Source organism: Olea europaea, chromosome 17 (assembly GCF_002742605.1).
Source record: "Olea europaea var. sylvestris chromosome 17, O_europaea_v1, whole genome shotgun sequence".
In the NCBI taxonomy this organism is placed as follows: domain Eukaryota; kingdom Viridiplantae; phylum Streptophyta; class Magnoliopsida; order Lamiales; family Oleaceae; genus Olea; species Olea europaea.
The window spans coordinates 10,266,496-10,284,668 of record NC_036253.1 but is presented as its reverse complement, the minus strand read 5'-3'; the positions used below and the strand labels follow the sequence as shown (position 1 = coordinate 10,284,668).

Genomic DNA, 18,173 nt, shown 5'->3' with positions numbered 1-18,173 from the left:
CTCCTAAGAATTCATCAGAAATATATTCCACTAATTTTTCTATATCTTATCTATCTGATTTGATTATTTCTGTTTGTACATTTCTTTTTTTTTTTAATATTTTTGTATCATTATTTATTCATTCTCACCAATTTCTAACTCTCCTTCAAATGATGCTATTAAAAAATCTATTATTCTTTCAGTACTTTCCCATGTGTCATCTTTATTATATAAAAATAATAATATCATCGAGTCTGCCCAAGTTAATAAAGCTTTTTTAGTATCTATTTTACAATTTAAATCTAATTTTGTTCCTTCATGATTAATTGGTTTATCATAGTTATCATTTAATTCAAACCTATCTTTATATTTATTTCCTTTAGATGGTTGTTTATCTCTTACTTTATCATAAAATTGTCCATATGATTTATTATATATGGGTGCATAACTTTTATCTGTATCATGTAATTCTTGTTTAGAGGTTTCTGTTGGATTAGGTCCTCCTCCAGTATTCATTAAAATTTGGTATTCACTTATAGTTGTTAAGTTTAACTGATCAAAATTTTTTATTAATAAATCTAACTCTTCATTCATTTTTATCTTATTTTTCTTCTATTTTTAATTTTCCTAATGATTTTTCTCTAAATTATTCTTTTTCTTCTAATATCTTTGGTAATATATTTTTTCTAAATTTATCATCTATGCTTCCTGTTTCTACTACTATATTTTCTTTTTCTATATGTTTCTTTCATATTCGAGTCATTTCTTTTTCTATAAGTTTTTTTTTATCTATTTTCTTATCTTTATTCTTATTATTTTCTTTTAATTCTCTAATTTCAAATTTTAATATATTTATATCGTTTCTTGTTTCTTTTACTTCATTTCTTAAATCTTGTATATCATTTATTAACATTTTTATTAATGATTTTAATTCTTCCATGTATTCACTTATTGGCATTTTAATTTTTTCTTATTTCTAACTCATAAATTAATTTGCATCTTTTATCTTCTTTTTTATTTATTATTTTTCTAAATCTTCTCTCAACTGTTTCTGGATCTACTAATTCTTCTTTTACTATAGTGAAATATTTGCTCTCAAGTCTTAATCTTTCAAATTTTAATTTTGTTAATTGTCCATTATTTGGTATTCTCATTCTTTCTGGTATTAACATTATATTTCCTATTTCTTCTTGTATTTTATTCATTTTTAAAAGTAATTTATTTAATTTTTGATGTGTATTATCAATTGTACTAATATTTTTCTTTATAATATAAATTATTTTCTTCATCTTCATATATACTAATAATTTTCTTATATGTATATATGTCCTTTATTGTTTCTATTATTAATTTTTCTAATATTTGTTCTTTTATTTCTTTAGGAAGTTCTGTAATTATTGTCAAAGTCATTATTTTTAATTTACTATGAATATGTTTTAAAAATATATAACTACATTTTTCTTCTTCTAAACACCAATAATTATTTATTTTCTTTATTTTAATTTTCATGATCTCTATGGCTTTGATACCAATAAATAGGGGTGCTACTTAGAGCGACCATAAATCAAATAAAAATATTAATCAAACAAATTAAATAAAATTATCAAGTTTCAACCAATGTCTAAATTTTTAAGAACTAAAATAGAAAATTTTTATATTATAGTACCTTGTTATGTAATATTCAAATGGAGGGTATTTTTGGTATGAAATTTGCCTAAGGACCATTTTGGAAAACTAAGGCCCTGTTCTCTTTATCGTTTTCGGGCCGTTTTCTGTTTTCGATTTTTCAAAATGGTGAAAACGTGTTATCTTTCCTGTTTTCGAAAACGAAAAAAAAAAATTGTGAAGAAAACACAAAACGACTTTTTTGTCGTTTTGGACGTTTTCAGTGTAAAATTTGAAAAAATTAAAAACGCGGGAAACTCAGGGTTTTGAGGTGGTGTTGTAGTGATTCTCAAAATTAAAAAAAAAAAAATTCATTTTTTATTGTTTTGAGAAACTAATAAAAAAAAGCATTTTCAACAATTTCAAAACAAACACTCAAAACACAAAACTCAAAATGAATTCAAAACTCAAAACACAAAGAGAACACCCCCTAACCCTTTTGAAAAGGTCATTTCCATGTATTTCCCCAAAAACTTGGAGGGTTGTTTTGATATTTTTAACCTCTCGGAGTAGTTGAATGAAATTTCCCTTGAATATATAAACCTTCAAACCCTAGCCCCTTCTGCAAACCCTAGTTCTCTTCCTCTGTTGTGTTCCTCAAATCTCCACCTTCAGCCTCCAAGCCACCACCAAGCAAGCAAGAAAATGGGTCGTGTCCGCACAAAGACAGTGAAGAAGTCCTCCCGCCAGGTCATCGAGCGATACTACTCCAAGATGACACTCGATTTCCACACCAACAAGAAGGTCTTGGAGGAGGTAGCCATCATTCCCTCGAAGCGCCTCCGCAACAAGATTGCCGGGTTCTCGACCCATCTCATGAAGCGGATCCAGAAGGGACCCGTTCGTGGGATCTCCCTGAAGCTGCAGGAGGAGGAGCGCGAGCGTCGCATGGACTTTGTTCCTGATGAATCCGCCATCAAGACCGATCGCATTGAGGTTGATCAGGAGACTGTTGATTTGTTGGAGGCTCTTGGAATGAAGGATCTTCCTGGGGTTGTTCTTAGGGAGGACCAGGGCCCGATTAACGTGGCTCCGGCAATGACATACGGCCGCGGCAGCGGTAGGCGGTACTGAAATATATCAACGAAATGGTTTGAATTGGAGGTTTTTGGGTTAATGTGAGTTGTTGGATGCTTTTTTAGTAATGGGTTATTGCTAATTTCTGTCGAAATGTTTTGACACTTCTGGATTATGCATTTTTGCGAATTTGTGACTTTCTGCATTATCGACTTTTATGATAATCTTATTGCTCTTCTTAATTTGAATGTTGATGAAGTTTGGAATTTTATGGATTTCTATTCGGGGTTGAATAAATGTGGCTCTTCAGTGTAACCAGTGAAGAACTAAGCAAAGCTTAGAGGGGTATTAGTACTGCTGCAATTAGCTTTAAATTGGATAGTTGGAAATTTTACTTTTGTCTTTGCCTCCTTGAGGTTTGAATTCTTAGGTTGTGAAATCCATTCAATGTGGTTTTAAATGTTGGAATTGCTTAAAGATTTGGATATGTTTGGTATGTGATCTTACAGAACATGATTGGAGCTTGTAAGAGACAAGATTTTAACCTTATTTTTTCCCCTTTACTAATATTGCTGAGTGCTACATTGACATCACTAGAACCAGCCATTAATTTCTTGTTTTCCATCCGGTGTAACAATGCATAATTGCGTGTTTGTTTTGCCTGGGAACCATCTCTTTTGGTTCTTTAGGCTTACGAATATTTGGTTATAATTTATTTGATTCTTTGATTCCAAACTTTTTCGATCAAGTTTCACTAAATCCTTCGGAAAAGTATTGAACATAGATTGTCAAATGAATTTGAGTGCATCGATCACTTTGGGGGATTGGTCATTCAGACACAAAGCTTTTGGTTGCAATAGTTTGTATGTGTGCAGGCTGAGGTTTTAGTAATGAATCAGAATGCTGAACTAGAAACTCACCGTTGCGAACCGAAGCAGATGTAAGAAAGGAACCTTCAAATTTCTTCAACACAATGTTTACTTGCCATACATTAAATTGTTCAGGGAAAACATCTATGAAGTGGACTTAGGAAGTGTTTTAGTTGAAACGTTCATTTCCATTTTTTTTTCTTTATAAAAGAAACAAAAAATTCATCCAATCAAATCTCCACTTACTGTGGTGGAATGAAAATCGCACTCGGCCTTTCAAGCTGGAAGCCATTATTGCGTTTATTTCCTCAACTTTGAGGCTCTTACAACAGCAATAATAATAAGTAGAAGAAAACCCGTGAAAACGGTTTCAATTCCATAATGTTACTAATTATCTGGTCATGTCTACAAATAACAAGTCATGATTTCTTTAGAAATTGTACTCTCAGTCTCGCACAGGTGAACAGGAGAGTGACTAGGACGCACCAATGCCAAGTAGCAGTTGCTGAGATATTCATTTCTGCTGTTTAACTCTCCAGTTACACAAATACAACTGTCGTGTACAAGGCAAAAGAGGGCAGCGATAACCATACAGTCGATATATTCACACTACTCGCTGGAATTTGCAAGGCCAACCATGTTAAGCATATGGCGATCCTCCTTAAATCTTTCCAGCACTGTACCTTTTATAACCTCAGACCTATCCTTTTCAACTTTATATGGCACAACCCCCCAGCATTCAATTACTTCTGGGTATATTTGGTGGGTTTTCGATAGGCAGGGGCTTCCGAAGGTGGTGCAAACTAAAGTGTGCCCTTGATCGAAGTTTGCTGAAAGGAACAAACCAAAATGATTAACTCTACCTCCAAAACCAATGCCATTTGGAATGCTCTCCGAACTGAAATTCACAGCACACTGCCAATAAAAAGGTTATTAAAATATCTTAACAGCATTAGAAGAAATTAAATATATTATCAAAGCGTATTGTGACAACAACTTGGAAAAGCATACGGCACACAATTAAATTTTATCATGCATTTGCATATCTAGTTTTTTACTTGGAACGATACTTGAGGTTTGATAATTATGTCATCTGTGTTCGCCCGACACTAAAAAAACAGAGTCAGTCTTAACATTGCTAGGACACCACCTTGAAAATCATCAAAAAGTACCATCAGGTTGCACTCGAATGTACTTCTAAGGTGGCCACCGCCATTGATACAAAACGCATTACAATATGGAAAAGGAAAGTGTTGGGGCACCACTGTCAGCCTCCCTACGCAGATGCCAACACCATCATGTCAAAACATCCCAAGCAAATATATAATTTTAAAAGTAACTGATACATGGTGGCCTAGAGCACCTAAAAGACCTCTCAAACTCAATGGCCTCATCTTGACCAAAACTAGAAATCTTTCAGATTTGCCAGGTGAGTTGGATTCTCTGGCTTGAATTTGAGCGAATATTCGTAAAACTACGAAAGAAGAGAGTTAGAGGTATGTTTAATAAGAAGGTGGTGGTGCCGTGATGACTTTGCCAAGTTGTTTTCATCATGTCGTTGGTCGTAATAGCAACAGGTTTTGAGGCGGGAGCTCTGGAAGTGGTGAATTGTGAGCTAATGGTGGTTGTCATCAGTTGAGAGGAGTGTCAAGATAGCGGAAGATGCATGAGAAAGAAAGAGAGGCTCTGCAACTTAAGAGGGAGGATGGGAAAGAAAATTGCAAAAGATAAAAAGTTTGTAGTCAAAGATAAAAACAGAAGGTTGAAAGTGCGTGTTTTAAAAAAGTGAGGATTCTCTAACAAATTGCGACAGCCAAAATGGAAAGGACAGGAAGTGTAAAAGAAACGAGACATGTACCAGGCCACTTTTGACTTTTAAAAGATTGTGGGAGGACAATGTCCAATAGACATGGCATTACTAGTTGACTCACTCTTTAAAGTAACTTTCCCACTTTGAGCACTTACATAATTCTCAGCAAATGCAGGTTGTCAGCTGAACCTACAAATTTCCACATACGACTACTCGTGGGATGAGCACATTTCCTGCCTTTCCTGTGGTGGCTATCACCTTCGTGTGGCATTAGATTCTACACTTAAGGGATTGAATAAGAGACAGTATTCTTTGTAACCATGATTTCAAGAGGAACTTATTTGACTTCAATGGCTCTGCACAGTCACATTAAAACCTAACACACAGTTTGGGTTATAGGTTAACTGCAAGGAATTTCAATATTTAGGTTCCGGTGAAGACTAACCTTTCTATCAGAGTGAGTTTTTACCTCAAACATTCCCTAGAAAATTCCACCACCGACTAATCTTCTCACTGCATTATCACTGCCCCGTATTTGTCTCACCTCAGATGTAGTGTCCAAGGCTCTATACGCAAAAACAACCCCTATTTCAAAATTTCCATACATAGGAAAGAGTGGTGGATCCTTTCAGTACTGCAAACAGATAATATTAACTGTGCTTACGCTCAATTCATCATCTTCCACATGAGACATCACTCCTGATAAATTTAGGGTCATCACACTTGTACAGAACAGCCTTGAGCTCACTCACCCCTTCAACAAAAGTATTATGGCCTAATGCTTAGACTTCCCGTAATCCATGATCTGTTACTTTAACAGCATTTAAAATTCAATCGTTGTCAGTTCCAACCATTACTGTGCTTGGGTGACTGTCTATAGACATTTCAAACCTTTTTATATGCATTTTAAAAAAGAATCAGCAAAACGTTAACACGTGCTTAACCACAAATTTGGTGAACTTTGATTCACATCAACTTCAATTTATTTTTTTCTATTGTCCATAATGATTAATATAGAGTATATTGAATCTCTGGTGCTATTTGAATCATTCTATAGCTGTACGCTAGTCCAAGGCCCGTACTCAAATGCAAAAATTGCAGAAAACAGCCTTACCCTCAGAAGATGATAAGTTAGCAATCCTAACCCAGTTTCTCGACCTAAAAGCTAAGCACAGCACTGTCTACCCACTGTTATTCGAGTCATTTACAGTAGGGTAAATGTTTGATGGACCCTTGTACAGATACTCGTGTCCAGTGAGGGTGATAAAAAAGAGACGCAGTATTTGGCAGTAAAGTGAACCAGATGGTCATGGCAACGGAATCTAGGAAGAACCTTGATCTTTTCTGAGGCACTCCTTGGTCATTGTGCTAACCAAATATGACATTATGAAGGACCCTCTACAACCAGAACAATTCAAATACTTACCCATTGTAAATTGTGGTTTGCTCCAGTAGGCCGGAAAATTGATGCTTTCGGGAATAGCTGAAAAAGAAAAGATTTCATATCCCCATAAAAACCAGCATGCCTTTCCCAGGGCTGAGAAGCATAGCCTCCATACACGTAACCTTCTTTATCTTTAATAACCAACACAGTAGGCCCTTCATCATTTCTGCAGTTTAACATAACAGTTACCCATTCCGACTTTCATTAAAAGATAGTAGCAGCACCCTAGTAACTGAGATTGAGATCAAAAGTCTTTTAGCATTCACAGCTATTCAAACAACTACAAAATGAGACAAACAGCAATAGTAATATCTTTAAGTGTCTCAACAACATCGATTGGCTTACGATAACACACACATCTTTGATTTGAATGCACTAATTTCGTTGCCCATAAAAATTATGGATGTGATAATACCTTCAAAAATTCAATAAGCATAATTACATCCACACCGGTGTTCTCTTCAGAAACTACCATAAAACTGTTACATTAGGCATCAAGTGTAGGAACCAAACCAAATCCTGAAGTCAATAATGGATGGGATACTGAGAAGGTATTGTGATATGACCTTTTTGTACGCATTGATCTTTATATGCCCACAACTAATCTTTATATAACTAATTATCGATGCGTTTACTTTTAACACGTGTATTTGCAATGACATATCTGCATGCGTTTGAAGAGTCATGTGGATAATACACAACTTATAAGCAATATTACAGAATCATAATTCAATTATCTCCTGAAGGGGACAAAATTTCAAAAAGAAGCGACTCACTGTATGTTGCCCAAGAATGTGTTGAAACTTTGTCCATGAACAGAACTATGATACAAAAGTTTCCATTCATCCAGTTCATGTTGGGGCAACGCTCCTCCAATATGCCAAGCATATTCCTTTCTCAACAATATTAAACTAGGGTCTATATTGTCCTGATGCAATAGTTGAGGAATTTGAGAACCTACAGAAAGAGATAATAATTTAGAAAACCCCATTTACACTTTGGCTCCACTTTATGGAGGAAGACAAAGTGCATGGCAGGTGCAGTGTCAGTAATATATTTCTAAATATATTTAACAAAAAATTTATATGTTCTTGTTAACTATCTTATCTAAAAACTTTTGGATGAGATGGTTAATGTGCTAGCAGAATCAGAATGGTTCCAAGTCTTGCCACCCCTCATTTATGAAAATTATGCAAATGTCATACCTTTGATCAAAAAAATAATCCAGATTTCACGTGAAGCATGTTGAAAACAAGACTTAAATGAATAAATGTGGCCTCCTTTTAACAATTTAAACTTTTAGATGAAATGGTTAACTGGTACAAGAGCATTCTTGAGCACAAGGGCACTGATTCATCAGCCGGCACGAGAAAACATACGACTGAACAGAAAAATTTCAAACTACCAATGTAAAAATGAGAGGGTTCTGTCCCATCTTAAGCCAGAAATGGATGTACTGCAGAGTTCAGTTAAACCTATATTCGTAGGAACCAATTACTTAATTTCTTCCAACTCCCCTGCTCCCTTGTCCCTTGCGTGCATTATAAACAGAATAAATTACAAATTTGGACCTACTGCAGATTTCCATTAGTATGGTAAAGATTTGGAAGTGTGATCAGTTTTATCATAAAACGTCACAGATCCACATGATTAAGCTGGAAAAGAATACTAACATAAGACTACAACGTATTTTCAATGTTAAGATTTACAGTTTGAAACCTATCCCCTTTGATAAAATCCTCATTGCCTCTGTCAAGTAGAAGCTTATAAAATTGCCAAATTTGGTGCTCAAACAGGGACGAGATCCAAGAAATCTACACGACCAAATATCAGAATTGAAGAAATTCTGATTTAGGAATAGACAGTGGATATCAATCTACTGCACATTTCTTTCTTTCTTTTTTACATGATATTTCTGATACATCATATATTCACTTGTTTTACTTGAACGTATGATGCATGTAAAAATGTTGTACACAAAGCTTATTATGATTAATACTTCTAGCAGTTAATGTATGATTCCAATCCGAAAATATGCATAAGCTTTGTGCTAATATTCTTAATAGTTAACTTATTTATGTACCGAACATAAGAATTCACGTTTAAAAGTTTATGAGTTCATTTTTATGCCAAAAGAATGGTATGCCTTGAAATTTTAAATTCCATTTAAATTCAGAGATTTGGTCAATTTTGATAATTACCTAACAAAGTAACTATATATGTACCAATTATCTAATGTTAGAAGTTTGGATTGATGCGAAAAGTCAAATGTTCAATAATTGTGAAAGTAGGATGGGCCATTGTGAGATATCCTGAATACTCCAATTATACTTGTGTATAATTATATTCTATAAAAGAGAAAAGCTAAAAAATGTTGGGAGGCTAAATTGGAAACCTGGATCAGATGGCATCATCAAACTGCCAAGAAACTTCCTGACTGATGGAAGAAGGGAACACCATTTTCGGAAATCCGCAAAAGACATATGACTTTCTGTATCATCGTTTGTAAAAGTTGCAGCATTGATAAAAATATCTACAATTTCATCATGTGAGTCTCCCCTGAACTTGGAGTATTCTTGATGAAATAGATAACCGAGCATTGAAGTTAAAACAGCTTCTAGATCAGACCTGTAGTTGATCAAAGTTAAAATTAATTATTGAAACAGAAGGTACAACAACGAATGGGAGCAATTCATCAATATGAAATCTGCCAATTCTACCTTCCAACGATGCCATCACCATTGATATCTAATAGTTGGTATACAAACTCTTCAATGTCATCATTTGTTCCTTTCTCATAGGTCCCCTACAATATGAAGGGAATGGCGCAAAGATTAGATCCAGTTTCTACATTAAACATCTATTTATCAAACAAAGGTAAATGTTTGTAAGTAATAATCTTTCTAAAAACTCAGGTCACAAACAGTATGCCATTGTTAGCTGAAAATAACAAATAAACAATTAATAAAAGGAGAAATGTATGTACATAGAAGCTGTGTCAAGATTTGCAGCACCATGAAAGAATTACATTACTACACCTTCTGGTTGGGTGAGGCAAGGGTGGGGATTATGTCTCAAACTTCAGAAATCATACAATTAGAAAACCTCAAGGCTCAAGCATTAAAACTAAGTTTCCTGAAATTAGAATTTTTATCTCTCTGGTAAAATTATCTTCCCAAGTTCCGTGACTCAAATCTCACCGCAATGAAACATCACCTTGCTCTTTGCCGTAATTTGATAACAAGTCACACATACTAATTAATATAGCAGGACGTATAATCCCTCACCCAACCCTGCATGGATGTTCTCTGCACAACAAGTCTCATCCAATCAATATCCTCTCTCCCAATAGCATCAAAGAAATGTTGTCTCTTTACAACTTATCCAATTGAAATTCCGCCAAAATTCTATGTGTCTAAGGTATTTGACTTTGTTACTCATATAAGCATCTGCTTCTTTCTTTTATGCGAACTGGAGATAATAGACCTAATTTAGGCTGAAAACAGATGACATGGTTGCCAAATTTATTTTGGTTTTCAAAACCCACCATCAAAGTTAAGCTGGCCTACAGTGATTCAAGATTTGATATCTCACATCTTTTAACTGAACGATAAAATACTGTTACTGACAGGAAATAATATATGAGAAATACTCTTCCATTTTTCTTTCATATTATTTCTTGCAAAGACATTTTCAAGCACTGCACGTCTCAAAAAATACTGAATTTCTCCTCCTGATTTTCCATCATAAGGGACTGTAGTCATTGTATAGGATGGAATGATGGACAAACTAAACACAGAGCAACATAAGAATAAAGTTTTAATTCTCAAACTCTTAAGATTCAACATTTCTCAGTAACGTCAGCAATCAACCGAGCTTTTTTAGGAGGAAAAAAAATTGAGTTTTAAAAAATGAAGCTGGCAAAACCACTTCTCAAAGAATAAGTATCACTCAAAGGCTAATTTGATGAAGAAAATTAGCGTTACTTTTAATTGAAATATTATATCTTGCTAAATTTAGTGTCTGCTTGAGCCTTATTTTATAAAAATCCATTTTTCTCTGAAGTGCGTTTAATTGCCATTTTGGTTACATGATCATATTTTTCGTGAAAGCAGAGAGAATATTTTCTTTAGAGAGAACAAGTTTTTACTTTTCAGATATTTTTTCTCTGTTTCTCTCTCATCAACATTTCATTTCTCTGATCTACCCATCAATAAAAATGGACAAGTATAACATTTTTTACATTGAAAATTAAATCAATCAAACACATTTAATTGAGAAATTTCTTTGCAAATAAATTTTAGGCAATAATTGTCTAGAATTTATTTTCCTTCCATATAAATTCCATATTGATAATCAAACTTCATTTTTCAATAAAATATTCTCCCCAAAAAAAAAAAATTCCTACTTTTGAACCACATATTCTTAAAAAAATTACTATTATAAAATCTATTATTTCAAAAAATGTTGCTGGTACAGAGACTTAAATTCTATAAATTCTATGCATTATTAGTAAATCATTGAAAACTTCATTTCATTTTCTCTTGAGGTTGAAGCGCATTAGAGAATTTCCCAGAGGGTTCTGATGGAAATTCTTTCTCCTCCATCTTCTACCTTAATTTTTTGAGAATTCTCGAATTATTCTAGTTGTGTTCTTGTTCGTGTTCTTCGTGGAAAATTGTATTATTGAAATTCTTTTCTAGAAAACCATCTTTTTTCTCTACAAGGGCGAGGGCCCATCTATAAATGATAAATGTTGGGCCTAATAAACCCTTAACCCTGATTGGTAATCGGCCCAAGCTAGATCTATGGCTGGGTGTCATTAACTGGTGGTCAAGTTCGGCTTACGGGTCAGGCCAGGGGTTACCTGTCAAGACCATGTACAAATAAAAACAATTTTAATATTCTCCTCCAATTTACTGCCAGTCCCATATGCAATTCATTTTTTTTTTAAAGCTTAACAAACTTCTAAATTTTGTTATTGGAGGATGTTGGATCATAGAATATTCATCTTGACAAGAAATTAGCCATCTCCTTAAATCTTATTTTGAAAAATATGTTAGACTGACTGATATTTTTATCAATTAATGACTAAAAGTACTCTCCGATCCGTGCTGGATAGTGACCCATCACATGGCTCTCAAACCCAACATGTGGTGGATCCCGGGAGACAAAGTCAAAGCGCTTGATCCTTTGCCCCACACTTTGAGATGCTCCTCCCCGTTGATCAAGGATTTTGATTCTCGTGATAGGTTTAGCTTTAAGCCGCGTGGAAAATATACCGGATGGGTCGATTCGAAATGAAATTGTCAAGTCATCCAAATAAAAAGAAAATAGAATTCTTATTTTGTGTTTAGAATTTCTAACTTATTATTTTTAAAATTCCAATGGTCACTGAATTTAGGTTCATGTCTTTGATTAGTCACTGAAGTTTAAAATGTTGTTTTAGTTTAAGTCTTCTTAATTTGAAACATGGTGAGCTTAATTTCTACTTATTCAAGTCAAACTTAAATTTGTCTCGAGGCGAGTTAAAATTTAGACAGAATGGAGCAAATCAGACAAGATGGTTCTCCTTAAAAAATTTGCTGATTCAATCCAAGATCGAATTGATAACTGACGCAGCTCGGTCCTAAACGCTATCAAGCCCTGCTCGTTGGTTCTGTCACGTGCTTTAATATAAAATTAAACAATTGTATTGCCAACTTATTATAATACAACGATGAAGATCTTAAAATTATAGGTTTATGACTTAATGTAGTTAATACAATCTAAATTGAACCCTTATATTACAAGATTAAATTTTTTCGGCTCGTGCAAGTAATTATTTGTATTTATTTCTGCATATAAATTGATAATTTATTTTATTTATTTAACACATGCACGAGGCATTTTTTTTTAATCGAATAATATTGCTAGCGATTTATGATGCATGCAATAGTGATGAAGTAATGTTAGAAAGAGAGATTCGTAATATGGAAACAATTCGATTCGAGATTAAAATTTAAAAATATATCTTGCAATAAGTTTATTGATACTTTTAAGAATAGAATTTAAGCAAAATATCCTTTCCAGACTCAATGCAAAAAAAAAAATTTCCGACACGATTCAAATTCATTTGGACAGAAAATTCTTGATCATCTTTGTGTAAGTTTGGTTGGTTGTACTGTAACCTCCATCAATCACAAGATTGATTCCACTCACAAACTTGGATTCATCGCTGCTCAAATATAGCGCCGCGTTCGCCACATCCTCCGCCGTCGGCACCACTCCTTTTAAATTTGAAGAAGCGGAGAGTATTTCTTCCACAATACTCTTATCCACTCCCATTGCTTTTGTCAGCAGTGGTGTTGCAACCGCACCTGGTGATATGCAATTCACCCTTATCCCATACTGCCCTAATTCCACACACAAATTCTTCATCAATCCCACTAATGCGTGTTTCGACACTGCATAGGAATGAGGGGATTCACCTGAAACAACAGAAGCATTGCTCGAAGTGAAGAGAATTATGCCGGTTTTCGCCGGAATCATGGCTCTGGCTGCATGTTTGGATCCTAGATATGCACCAAAAACATTTACATCGAAAACCCTTTTGAAGTTTTCACTGTCTGAATCTACGATGCTGAAATCTATGTTTCCAGGGATGCCGGCATTGTTGAACATGATGTCTAGTTTTCCATGTTTGAGCATTGTGAAATCGACAACGTTTTTGACATCGTTGTCACTTGTGACATCGCAATGGACATATGAAAAGTTTTCTAGGGATCCGAGCTCTTCACAAATTGACATACCTGTTCAAGACATAATTTAAATAAATTAATTTGTCTTTCTTATAATGGCCAAAGTTTTCAGCAGACCTTTATTATCTTGGACGTCAGCAATCACAACTTTCGCACCATGCCGGGCAAAAGTTCTTGCACTGCTTTCTCCGAACCCGCTTGCTCCACCTGTAATAATGGCAACTTTGCCTTCTAGCCGCCCCCCAGGGCACTTCTCCACTGGCAAAGGACGGACGCTGTCAAACCTGGCAGAGCAGAGGTCGTGAGTTCGAAACATGGGGCTCTTGGAAGGCAAGGATTTATTCTTGGAAGGCAAGGGAACATTTGGAAGGCAAGGATTTATTCTTGGAAGGCAAGTGGGAACTTGGAAGGCAAGGATTATTCTTGGAAGGCAAGGTGCAACTTGGATTGGCTTGCTTGGCACTTTGTCAGACCAGGTGGGGGGCGCTCGGATATATATATATATATATATATAGTAACAAGTAGTTTTGTTGGTTGGTTAATTGGGCACATTATATATAGAGAGAGAGACACACACAGACCTTTTAGTGGTTGAAGATACATTGGAGAAACCCTCCATTTCTGAAAAAATTATGGAAATTGAGAAAAACTGCACAGATGGGTTTTGAAATCTCTCTCTCTCATATATATATATATATATATATATATATATATATAGTAACAAGTAGTTTTGTTGGTTGGTTAATTGGGCACATTATATATAGAGAGAGAGACACACACAGACCTTTTAGTGGTTGAAGATACATTGGAGAAACCCTCCATTTCTGAAAAAATTATGGAAATTGAGAAAAACTGCACAGATGGGTTTTGAAAATTGGGGAAGGCAATTTATAGATTGCATAAAAAAGGTAGATGTACCTAACATTAATTATAGTCATGGGCTGACTATATAATTATTGTGTGTGTACTGTGTATAATAAATTATTTCTCTCAAAACATCTTTTCTTACTGCAATCATTTAAGTACATCATAAAAGAAAATTCAAATTTTGACAGACATAGAAGCTTCTTATTTCAAGCAGCTCTACTCAAACCTTTAACCATTGTTTGGCCCATTAAAATTTTTAATACATTTTTTCCTCTCTTTTTTCCAAACACATTTTCAATAATAATATTACCAGAAAACAAAATTTTTTTTTTAACGACACATTCTCTCAAAAATTACTATTTTAAAATTCATTATATATATGTAGGATGTCCAATGTGTTTCCTTGGGATCCAAATGATACTCTTTGAGCCCCATTATAATCTAAGAATGCATTTTGGATTAGTAGATTGATGGAACATGGGTGGATAAAAAAAAAAAAGAAAAAGTTTTGATTTACATGCAATATTATTTTATTAAAGAATATGCGATTGAAAAAAAAGAGGGAAAAATATATTTTGAAAATAATGAAAATCAAACAAGGACTTGAGTTCTTTGCCAACTTTAGCGCGAAACTAAAATGACAGCTACTTGATCTAAAAATTTTAATTAATTGATTAAAGATCGGAAGATTATATATTTATTTCTTCAACATAACCTAATGTATATCATTTGATAATTCAAAGAGACAGATTGTTCACTCTATTCGTAGTTTGTCCAATGTCGTAAAACTGGTAAAAGTTGTGCAATTGAAGTATCACAGTTACGCATCTGATTTATTTTTGTTCTGAAAATTTATTTTCTTATTTACTGATAAGGTGGTTATATTAACACTATAATTTTTAATTGTTGCATCATATTATATTCAAGGTCTCTAAGTTTTACTTATTGTATATCACTTATATACCTAGTTTTTTCATCAAATTTTCATTTTCAAACTTCCGTTAATTAGCATATCTCATTGTTGATGACGGTTTCTATTAAATATTTTGTTTCATGCTTTAAAATTAAGAAAAAGTATTTTGATGCCCTTTCGCATCCCAATAACCTTTTTGGGAAATCATTAACAAATTTAGGATGTTTTAATTAATGCACTACAACAAAAGCAACTTTTTACAACATTCATTTACGGCGTGCATGTACTGCATGCCGTAAAAAAAGACTAATTACGTCATGCGCTATATGAATGCCGTAAAAGATTAATTAATTAAAGTATTTACAGTGTGCAGAGGATGCATGCCATATTAAACGAGTATTTTCGGCGTGCTTTTAGTGCACGACGTGTATTGTAAAAAAATTGATACTTTACAAGCCCTAAACGTGATATTTCTCCTATTCCCTTCCTCCTCCGTCTCTCCACGAATTCGCCATGTGCATTTAGCTTTCACTCTCGTCTTTCTCTGCGACCAACGGCACCTCAGCTCTTACTCTCGTCTCTCTCCACCTTCCACCACCAATCACCGTATAACACCCAGCTCAATTCCCCAAATTCAAAACCTACTTTTCATCTCTCTCGCTCACGGGTATGGCTCTCACAACCAGTGCTACAATGAAAAACCTTGAGGACATTAAGTGCAGTTAAAATAATATGTAACAAATAAACAAATGTGGTTTGTATATAATTAAGTGATTGTTTGGTTTAGATTTTAAATCAATTAAAATCAATTTTTTGACCATTATTTCACTATTTAAGTCATCATTTTTGAATTTTTCTTTCATAGGTAGGATTCACTTTATCTCTAACGATAATTTTTTTTTTCAAAATCCCTACCGAACGAGCTCTAAACTTAGGATGGTTATATTGCACCAAAAATTTTAATTGATACACCACATTTTAATTGCAGTTAAACTTCTCAACTTTTGCTCATTGTAAATTTTTTGTAACTTTTTTTTTGTCAAATTCTTATCTCCAACCTTCCATTAACTAGTATGTTTTGTCATTGCTAATGATTTATACCAAAATATTTTGTTTTGATGCTTTGAAACGAGAGAAAAATATTTTTTTGCACATTTTATCTATTTAATTTTTAAAAAAGTATGATGAGAAAATAAGTTGTTTTATACATTTTAATGGACTTTAGAAATAAAATCGTTTTTAAATATAAAATGTATTAACTAATGAAAAGTTTGAGGATAAGAAAAATATGAAAAATCTTTAGGAACATAAGTGTTACAATAAGCAAGAATTAATTACTTTAAGGGTCCATTTGATTGTAAAAATAGAATTTGGGTGAAAAAAACGAATTTCAGAAAATTGAATTGTCTAGAACTTGTTTTACTGAGAATTGTCAATTAAGCCCCCGTTTGGCCTCCCCATTTTTCCAAATTTTGATGTTTGGAATAGTATTTTTTGAAGAATGTGTGGTTGAAAAAGAACGAAATTTTTTTGATTTACGCGTAATATTATTTTATGGAAGATTATGTTGTTGAAAATAAGAGAAGAAAAAAATGAAAGAGAATGAGGGCCAAACGGGGGCTTAATGTTTTTAATTGGTATAATTTTTCACTTAAAAAATGTTAAAATTTTGAATCTTTTGGTATTCGTTTGACTTTGTTTTTCATGAAAATTATCACTTAAAAAGATGATATTTGTTACAATTGTGGATATAATTTGTTTCCATTGTCAAAAAAATTTAAAAATATTTTTAAAAAAAAAGAAAGAAAAAGCTGAAAATCATTTTCTTAACCAATTCAAGGAAAATTCCATGGAAAATTTATACCATCTAACAAGCAAAAAGTTGGAAAATTTTCTATCAAACAGGGCCTAGTGCAAGAAATAAAAATTGTTGTGTGAATAAAATAATCCTTAACCTTATTGAAATGGCTTTATGTAAAATGACATAGATAATCACCCAATATTGGACACATATATACATTTTCATCTCTTTAATTTATACGTACACCACAGCTTTATGTATATATTTAAACTAATTAAAAATAAACAAGTAATTTCTTTACCAATTAAAATTGAAAACCAGTAAGTTATGAAGTAAGAGGTACCTTAAAAAAAAAAAACTTTTTGCACGTAAAAATTATGAAAAATACTAACTTCTCCAAAAAAAATTAGCATCAAAATTTAATTAAAACTAATTTTTACTTATTATTCAAATCATCCAAACATGCTCTTGTTGCAGCTTAAATTTCCTTCCTGCGATAGTTCACCAACTAATCACAACTCAACATTTATTTCGTTCTAATCCATGAGCACTTCATATTTCCCATTTCATTGCCTTTTAAGGCTTTGTTTGGTATTATTGTGCTTTTAAGAGAATCAAAATTTGTTGTGCTATTAAAATAATCGATTGCATAAACTATCAAGTTAACTGTGGTAAACTTTTATTCCAAAACTATTGGATGTTTTAAAATCAATATTTTAGCATTTGGTAAATAAAAGTGATTTATTGATGTGCCAGTATAAAATTACTAAGCTGGACATTGATTATAATAATTTCATTTGTATTGTTACTACTATAGATATTATGGTAAAAAAATACTTTTACTTTGTGACACTATTTAAAATTATTAAATATTTTTCTAAGACTACATATATTCACCATAGTTATCTTAAAATTTTAAAAAAATATTTATTAAATCTCAAAATTTATAAAATTACAAAATAAAATCATAATCCATACAGTAGAAAATAAATAAATTTAATTGACTACGATTAAAATTGATATTTTAATTATAGACAATGAAGAAGTCAAAAGCACCATTTCTAGCTT

At 33.1% G+C, this 18,173-nt stretch overlaps 3 protein-coding genes across 4 annotated transcripts in view; 1 reads left to right on the top strand and 2 right to left on the bottom strand.

Annotated features, from left to right (window-relative positions):
* Nucleotides 1–2,196: 2,196 nt before the first annotated feature.
* On the top strand, nucleotides 2,197–2,932 carry LOC111366277 (40S ribosomal protein S17-like). Its single transcript, XM_022987006.1, has one exon. The coding sequence runs from the start codon at nucleotides 2,290–2,292 to the stop codon at nucleotides 2,716–2,718; it is 429 nt and encodes a 142-aa protein (XP_022842774.1). The 5' UTR covers nucleotides 2,197–2,289; the 3' UTR covers nucleotides 2,719–2,932.
* An 872-nt stretch (nucleotides 2,933–3,804) lies between these two features.
* The window catches only part of LOC111366271 (TLD domain-containing protein 1), a 91,715-nt gene continuing 77,346 nt past the window's right edge, over nucleotides 3,805–18,173 (bottom strand). For both annotated transcript variants that reach the window (XM_022986999.1, XM_022987000.1), the window contains exons 2-6: nucleotides 9,505–9,590; nucleotides 9,180–9,412; nucleotides 7,561–7,741; nucleotides 6,767–6,950; nucleotides 3,805–4,445 (exon numbers count right to left, since the gene is read on the bottom strand). In XM_022986999.1, coding sequence (XP_022842767.1) covers nucleotides 4,140–4,445; nucleotides 6,767–6,950; nucleotides 7,561–7,741; nucleotides 9,180–9,412; nucleotides 9,505–9,590 — 990 coding nt within the window. In that variant the 3' untranslated portion in view covers nucleotides 3,805–4,139. The remainder of the gene's footprint in view (nucleotides 4,446–6,766; nucleotides 6,951–7,560; nucleotides 7,742–9,179; nucleotides 9,413–9,504; nucleotides 9,591–18,173) is intronic.
* On the bottom strand, nucleotides 12,884–13,815 carry LOC111366275 (secoisolariciresinol dehydrogenase-like). Its single transcript, XM_022987005.1, has one exon. The coding sequence runs from the start codon at nucleotides 13,571–13,573 to the stop codon at nucleotides 12,896–12,898; it is 678 nt and encodes a 225-aa protein (XP_022842773.1). The 5' UTR covers nucleotides 13,574–13,815; the 3' UTR covers nucleotides 12,884–12,895.

Bases quoted from the DNA above. Each gene is read 5' to 3' on its own strand.
- LOC111366277 (XM_022987006.1), top strand. From the start codon at position 2,290: ATGGGTCGTGTCCGCACAAAGACAGTGAAGAAGTCCTCCCGCCAGGTC.
- LOC111366275 (XM_022987005.1), bottom strand. From the start codon at position 13,573: ATGTCAATTTGTGAAGAGCTCGGATCCCTAGAAAACTTTTCATATGTC.